General features: G+C 37.9%; 1 protein-coding gene across 1 annotated transcript; it reads right to left on the reverse strand.

Moving 5' to 3' along the window:
- Positions 1-7,666: 7,666 nt before the first annotated feature.
- Positions 7,667-8,002, reverse strand: LOC149238596 (uncharacterized). The gene has a single exon (XM_089369618.1). It carries the CDS (start codon positions 8,000-8,002, stop codon positions 7,667-7,669), a length of 336 nt encoding a protein of 111 aa, XP_089225744.1.
- Between the last annotated feature and the right edge of the window lie 445 nt (positions 8,003-8,447).

Below are 8,447 nucleotides of genomic sequence, written 5' to 3' on the forward strand. Positions count from 1 at the left end.
TGGCTCAACATAGTAACCAACTCCTTCTAACCTGTGTTTTAGTGGGAATTGGGGGGGGTGTGTTACAAAGTGGTATTAGAGCATCCATGATCAATGCTTGGGCTAGATGGGACTAAACTAATATTTAGGTGTTAAAAGATGGTTTGAATTGACTGATGCATGCATGTATATTGGTGCCAAGGACTTTTTGATTAATTGATATTAATGTGCTAACATTATCTTTTTTTACAACTTTCTTACTGTAACAACTCCACAACAACAAGCTCAAGGGGATGATTTTGTCACTTATATATATTATGACGTAACTAACATTGTGTGGTAATGATAATTAATCACAAGCATGAAATGACAATAAGAAATAAAATAGACGAGGACAGGAATGGTGAAATATAGCTATGATCAATTACAACATGGATATGAAGAAGCAAGAACAAATGAAGAATAAAGATTAGTTGGCCAAGCGGGAGGGGAAAACTCTCTTGACTAGATGGATACCTTAAGGAGCCTAAGGGCAAAGATCAAGAGATGTAAAGCTGATAATGAAGGACTAGTAAGGGATTAGGAAAAAAAAGCCGAGGTAAATACAATCATATTGCAAAGTCTCTTATATTTGCAGAGACAAAGGCAATATGAGTTGGGGGCTAGTCATAGAGGCGTACAGAGCCCTTCAGATTCAGAAGATAGAACAAATGGGGCAAATGGTAGCAGGCCCAAGAAAAGTCACAAAAAGGAAAGTGAAGACACTATGAGAGGGAATGCACCATTAACCACCGCAAAGATAATAACTAGCACTCATGAACATCATTATAGTAGACATTCTAGTTCTACTACCAAGAGATATCATCACTAATCTCATCATCACTATCAAAGAAAGAGAGAGAGGGACCACATGCCTGAGGAATTTAAGAAGGACAAACCACCCATATTTGATGGAGATATGAAGAAATACAAAGATGCAGAAGCTTGGCTACTTGGAATTAAGAAGTTCTTTCAAATCCATAACTATAATGAGAACATGAAAGAAAAGGTAGCCACTTATAGCTCGAAAGGAAAAGAAAACATATGGTGGGAAGACTTGAAGAATGTCACAGGCATAACTGAAGAAGGTTTGAATTTGAAAGTTTCTTCAAAGAAAAATATTTATCAAACAACTACTATGACAACAGGGAAAAACAATTTTATGAGCTCAAGATGGGATGAATGTCGAATGAAGTATATCTCGCTAAGTTTATGGAATTTATGAGATATGTGCTATATCTTAAAGATGAGAAGGTATAATTTTAGAGATTTATTAGTGGGTTTCCTCTATCATTCATAGATCAAATTGAGATCCACGAACCTCAAACATTGAATGCTGTCATTAAAAAGCAGAAACACTGCTATGCTCAATCCAAATGCAAACCAAAGTTTAAATATGATTGGAAGTCTAAAAACAATTCCAAATTCAAGGAAAAATGGGAAGTGATCTCAATGGATTTAATTACCGGGTTGTAAAGAACCTCCAGACAACATGATGTTATTATGGTGGTCATTGACAAGTTGAGAAAGGTGGCTCATTTTGTGTCCGTCAAATCCACCAATTTGGCTAGAAGTGGCTCAAATATTCATAAGAGAAATTTTGAGGTTGCTTGGAGTCCCCAAGAAAATGATTCTAGATAGAGATGCCAAGTTTACTTCAAGGTTTTGAAAGGAACTATATACAGGCTTGGGGTCATAATTAGCTTTTAGTATGGCATATCATCTATGGATGGATGGGAAAATAGAGAGGACTAATAGAGTCCTCGAAGACATGTTGAGGATGTATGTGATGCACCAACCAAAGAAGTTGGAATAGTACCTTTGACTTGTAGAATTTGCCTACAACAATGGGTATCAAGAATATATAAAGATGAGCCCATTTAAGGCACTTTATGGAACGAGATGCAATACACCTATCAGATGGAGTAATCCAGTGAGAAGGGTCCTTATTGGGCCTGATATGTTAAAAGAGATGTAGCAACAAATGAAAGTCAATAGTCAAAATTTAAAAGTGGCACAAGGCAGGCAGAAAAGATATGAAGATCAGTATAGGGTGCATAAGGAGGTCCAAGTTGGGGAACATGTTTACTTGAGAGCGAGACCCACAAAAATTTCCTTGGAGATAGGGTCATGTGCCAATTTGGCACCACAATTCTATGAACTTTTTGAGATACTTGAAAGGATTGGGCCTGTGGCCTATAGAATAACCTTACCTCCATCGATAAAGGTCCATGATGTTTTCCATGCTTCATTGCTTAAAATATATGTACATGATACTAATCATGTTATTGATTGGATTGTGTTACAGGTGGAACTCGAGGGAGAGTTCCAACTGAAACCTCTATGCATCCTGGATCAGAGGCATCTCACACTCCGTAAACAAGTAATAAAGCAAGTAAAAGTGCAGTGGAGGCACTTTGGGGCTAAAGAAGCCATGTGGGAAATGGATGACCCAATGAGGGAAACATATCCATTCCTATTTGCTAAGTAAGGCAAATTGTAAATGCATTGTAAATGTTGTAGACATCTATGTGTACAAAGATCCATATCAACTATGTTGTTGTTGTTGTTTTTTATTTTTTTATTTTTATTTTTTATGGTTATAGACCGAGGATGGTGTTCCCCCTCAAGGGGGAGGGGACTGTGATATCCCTTGGTTAACATTTTATATCTAGTAAATAATTGTAATTATTTTTAGAAGGCTGAGAGAGGGACAACAATTCCATTGCTTCAGGTAGGAGGTTGCTTGAGAAAATGGTTATTTTTGATTATCTGTTCTAGTTGGTTGAAAGAATTAAATGTGCTAATTGTGCATTGAATTTAACTAAAAGAGTAAGGATTGGTCCAAGTTTCCTTTAGCTCAAAAAACAAGAAAAGAAATGACAAAAACTTAAGAGCAACATGGGTTGTGTTGTCAAGTCATGGACTATTTTTCAAATCATGGAAGTGAAGGCAATTAGTCTATTTTTGGAGAGAAGGAATGTGGCATTCATTAGGAATTGATGGATACATGCTCTCCCTCTCACACCCTTTCTCACACATTAGAGGAGGGAATTTGTAGAGTACACACTTTTTAAACATAGAGAGAGCCTAAAGGGAGGTAAGTAATCTTTAGTATTGAATTGAGCCCTGGGAAAATGGGGATCCAACTAAGGAATTATCCAGATTTATGAAGGAATGAAATGAAATAAATATATAAACATAAAAATAGAGATACAATGAAAACAAATCTTCAATTCATTAACAACAAAGTACTGAAAATTGTTTACATGAAGAATGGAAATAAACTAGCTCAAGCGATGGTTGCTTATCTCTGAGAAGAGATGTGGCAGCTACATGCCTTCTAAATTGTGTTACAATGAGGATTGAAGGCCTATTTATTATTGAGAAAGAATGGAAAACCATATGGCATAAACATTAAAAAACCTAACCCTAGGAGATGAAGTGCCAAAATCCTGTGGGCCCTGTTGGGGTAAATTAGTACATAAACTTCCCGGGGGAGTAACTTTGGCATACGATCTCCGTTTGACGCATACGATACCTAGTTAGAAAGATATATCCGAGGAATACAAATTTCGATTGCAAACCCCTATCGTAAGTGTTTGTTCTACCATTTTTCCAAAAAACATCTTTTAGGTCCTCAAAATGACTCTAGAAGTTCAGGACCCGAAAAACTACCAAAAATATTAAATTGTGCTACAATTAAGGAAAATGAAAGAAAAAATGGTGTGGGTCAAAGTGGAATAGGTGGGTGGCCACTAATATCCACCTAGATCAATCCTCCCTCCTTAGGAATCAATGGTCCCCATTGCATTGAGTGCCTCCATGAGATGGGGAAACTTCTGCTAAACTTGGTCCCTAGTGAGCCACTTGCCTTGGTGCAGGAGTTGGCCAACTTTGACAACTCAATACAGTTGGATCTTCTGCTACAAAGTGTTCTTGACTTGTGTGTGCACTATCTGATCAATTTTGGACTGTTCCATGCAGTTTGGGTTTAGATTTGTTGGTGTGAGCTGTTCTGCAATGTCTGATGCGTCCAGTAATGGTGGAAAGTATGGATGAAGGTGGTCCACATTGAACACTAGTTGCAGGCCAAGGAATGGGGGAATGGTGAGCTCCAAAGCATTGTCTCCCACAACCTTGGTGATGGTTTAAGGCCCATATCAGAGTGTTCCAAGCTTTCGATGGGCACTAGCAAGGCGTTCTATCTGCAAATACAACTAAACTTTGTCACCCACCTAAAACTTGGGTGGCACCTGATGTTGATCATGCCACTGCTTGTACTTGGCATTAGAATTCTCCAAGATGCTGTGAACCTGCTGGTGGATGTATTGGATGCATTTAATAAACTTGGTCACTTGATCAGACTTAGACTATAGATGTGTGGATTTTGTTTGTGTAGTCGCATAAGGCATGGTAGTTACATCAATTAGACACAATGGTTGAATTCCCAGACCCACTTGAAAGGGACTGCGACTAGTCAAGATATGGCGAGATTTATTACAGCTGTGTTGCACATAGGGAATGCTCTCATCCCAGGTTCGTGGATGCTATGAATTGTACATGCAAAGTATGTGCACTATCATCCTATTGATGACCTCTGTCTGGCCATGAGTCTGGGGATGGAATGTAGTCGACTTGGTGATCTTGGTGTCCAATAGTGTCTAAAGGATCGACCAGAATGTGCTTAGCACCCTATTATCCTGATATGATATAATAGGTTGCGGGATTCCAAAATGTACTCATACTTGTTCAAAGAAGAGTTTGGCAGTGTCGTTTGTTGTGATACTCTTCTTGCAGGCCGCTAATATAGCCATCTTAGAAAATCTTTGCACCACCACAAATACACAGTCATTACCATGATTTGTAGAATGGAGGCAGGACAGATAGTCCAGGGAGATGGATTCCCTGGGCTAGATGGGAGTAGGCAGAGGAGTGTATAGGCCTTGCTTCTTGATGGCTGGATTGGTGATTCCACATCCAGTGCAGGATCTAATATATTTTCCTACATCTTGTGAGAGTTTTGGCCAATAAAAGTAATTCTATAGTACAGTCATAGTTTTCTCCACACCAAAGTGTCTTGTGATCTGATTGCAGTGTGCCTCCAAAATTATCTTGGCATACTTGCTTGAAGGAACAAAAAAGTGGCCTAGGTAGCATAATAATGCGTCCTGGAGGTGGAAATCAGAACTTGCTTGCCATTCACTAGTATCTGGTATGTGGTGGAAACCTCTAAATCACCAAATGGGGTGATCAACCAACAGAGACTAATAATTAAGACGACCAAACAATAGAATAAAGCTTTAGTGCATTCGAACTTACTTTTAAATTTGAAGTTTTCCTAAACAGCAGATCTGAGGTAAGTGACTTCTCCTCAACCGAACATGCGCACGCAACTATGACCTCTCTCCATGGGTCTTCAAACACCTTCGCCTTACAACTCAAGGTTCTTTTGGATTACAGAAACTGTCCTCAGACAGGCGGCCCAGTAGGCTTCGATATTAATAAAAACAAGCAGAATACATAAAGCTTATTACAATAAGAGATCTCAGAGTTCTCTGTCAAGCGATGATCTTGAACTTCTGCAGACCCTTTCTTATATAGACTTCCTAACTTCTACTGTTCAAAAATAAAATGACAAAACAGAAATAATTGAGGGTCCTTTCGGCATAATTTTCACCGATGGTGTCTACTCAACTTTTCTGGTACAAAAGATTCTAACTTATCCTACCAAGGTCCCATAGGACTCCTATCTGAATCAAAGTCACTATCAGGATCAAATTCTCCGGAAGAGTCATGTGCTGGTCTGTACTCATCGAGTATCTTTTTGTAGTGGCGTTCCATCAGCCTATTGTATTCTTCATCAATGTCTGCTGCTGGGTCCTAGGCATCTGTCAACTCATCCTATAAAGTAGATGCTGTTGCTTTTCCTTTGGAATCTTCATCTAAAATTATTGTCCTCCTGGATGCTGCTTTTGAAGATTCTCCCTTTTCCATATTTTTTTTATCCTTTGGAGGCCCGGTTGCTAAGGCGTATACATGGCTTCTTGTTTTTCCCACTTGTTAAGAAAAGGTAAAGCGCTGATCTCGATATCTAGAAAAGAATCTTTAAAGACATTTCTGACTGTGGGTGACCTTTGTACTGCCAATTCGATGCCGTTTAAGAGTTCCCATTTAAAAATTTGAAACATATTGGTGGAACTCTCGATTGCATGCTGAACCCATGCTCTGCAATTATTACTCATAAAATCTTTATGCTGCCAGCCTAACTCGAAAATCATTGATGTACAGATTCTTTTCGAAATCATCAAACTTATTATATGGATGACATTGTTATTCCAATTAGGTGAGATAACACTGATAGTTACCAAAGCCTTTTGATTAATCACAAATTTTAATACTTTGGGTTCTCCCTGTAATTCATCCATTTTTTGTAGAATCTGAATTTTTTCTACCAGCTTTAAATTTCCAAATTCATGGAACCAACCAGCATGCTGCTTAATCATTTCTTCATTGTTGCTGGTCTCGATTTCTCTGATCCTCTCATGACTGAAAACCTGTGCAAACGGATTAGGATCAATACTTTCTCTTAGCCTAAGACTGTGATAGTCCCAAGGGGATGAGAAGGTTATGAGATATTGCATTGTCCGTTGAATGCACTGAGATATCCTGATGGTTGGATTTTTTTTGTAGAAGCCATCTTTTATCTCCCAATCAGCAAATCCTTCAAATATCTCGTATTGAGGGAAAGTGTCGTTTGCTGCATAATTCTCATCAAACCTTTGCAGAAAAGAGGCTTCTAATTCTTCAAAAATGTCGGGGATTTTTAAAGATAAAATAAATTTTCCTAATTCAGGCTTTATAGGAATTTCTTCAAGATCTAAGATCTTTGCTCTTGTGAAAATGCTGAGAGCAAAATCCACCCCTCCAATAAGTTGATAAAAATTCAAAACTTTGAGGGTCCAGATCATTTTTTCAGTGTATTTTCTAGACCATAGATCAGATAAACTTCTGAAAAAGAATTTCACCTTCATATTAGGCAAAGGATATACCTTTACCAGTGTATTGTCTAAGCCCAGAGAAGTACCTATATTCTTGGATTTCCATGCTTGGAATTTTCGTATCCAAGCATTTCTTCTCAGTCTCATTCCTACAACCTTTTTGATTTCTTCTGCAAGGTGGCTTGCACGTGCTTCAAATAGCCTAAATCTATCAATAAATGTAGAAAAACTGACGCCCTGTGGACCTTTACCTGGAATGGTAAAACACGAACTTGTACAAGTCATGAATGCTTTATTCATATCCCTGGTTAATGAATCTCTTAGAAAATTTGAATTACCTGGGATCCACTCTACTTCAAAATCAAACCATTGGAACCAAATCTGCCAAGCCAGAATTCTTCCTTTTGCAATCTGTCTTGATATTTTCGCAGATAGAAAATATTTAAAATTCTTGGAGTTTGTGCGTATTAAAAACTTCACGGGTCTCAGATATAATTCAAATTGTTGTATCCCGTTGAATATAGCCAATGTTTCTTTTTATGCTATGAAGTAATTCTTTTGGCTAGGTGTAAATTCACCCGAAGTATAAGCACAAAGATTTTCTTCACCTTCCTTCCTTCGTTCTAAAAGAACCGCTGCCCAAAAATCTAAAAAGCATCAGTTTGGAGAATAAGTAAACCATCACTTGGTGGCTGGAGCTTTGGCAGTTGTTGGCATTCTTCTTTCAATTGTTTAACTGCTGCTGTTGCTTCTTGTGACCATCCCTGTTTGAGATGTTCCCTGATCGGCACTGTTTTCTCTGTCAAATTTTGGATGTATTTGTGAAGATAATTCAAAACTCCCAAAAACCTTTGAATTGTTTTGGTATCCTTCAGTTCATCTGGAAACTGTGTCAATTTGTTTAATACATGTGGTTGCATTTGAATTGCTCCATTGACTACATTAATTCCCAGAAAATCTATGCTGTCTTGAAACAAAGACATCTTTCTTTCTGACAAAATTATACCATGTTGTTGAACTTCTTTTAGAAAAATTTCTAAATGCTCTTAATGGATTTTTACATCTGGACTGTGAATGAGGATGTCATCAATATATGTAACAATAAAATCATACTTAGCAAAAATAAAATCCATTCTTCTCTGGAAGAATGCAGGGGCATTTTTCAAACCGAAGGGGACAACCTTCCATTGGTAAAATCCGGCTGGACAAATAAAAGCAGTTTTATGCCGGTCCTCTGGCTGTATCTGAATCTGATAATATCCGGACTTCATGTCAAATTTACTGAATACCTTGCTGTGCTGTATTTTCTGCATTATGGTCTCTGGTCTTGGCAATGGATAGTTAAAACTTTGAGTGATGGCATTGAGGGGTTTATAATTTATCACCATTCTAGGTTTTCCCCTAACTATCTCAGAATGATTCCTTACC

Source organism: Pinus tabuliformis, chromosome 8 (genome assembly GCF_031772625.1).
Source record: "Pinus tabuliformis cultivar Carrire ecotype Pingquan chromosome 8, CPIR1, whole genome shotgun sequence".
Taxonomy (NCBI): Eukaryota; Viridiplantae; Streptophyta; class Pinopsida; order Pinales; family Pinaceae; genus Pinus; species Pinus tabuliformis.

What these genes read in the sequence shown, in the direction of transcription:
- LOC149238596 (XM_089369618.1), bottom strand. Translation starts at nt 8,002, where the DNA reads ATGTCTTTGTTTCAAGACAGCATAGATTTTCTGGGAATTAATGTAGTC.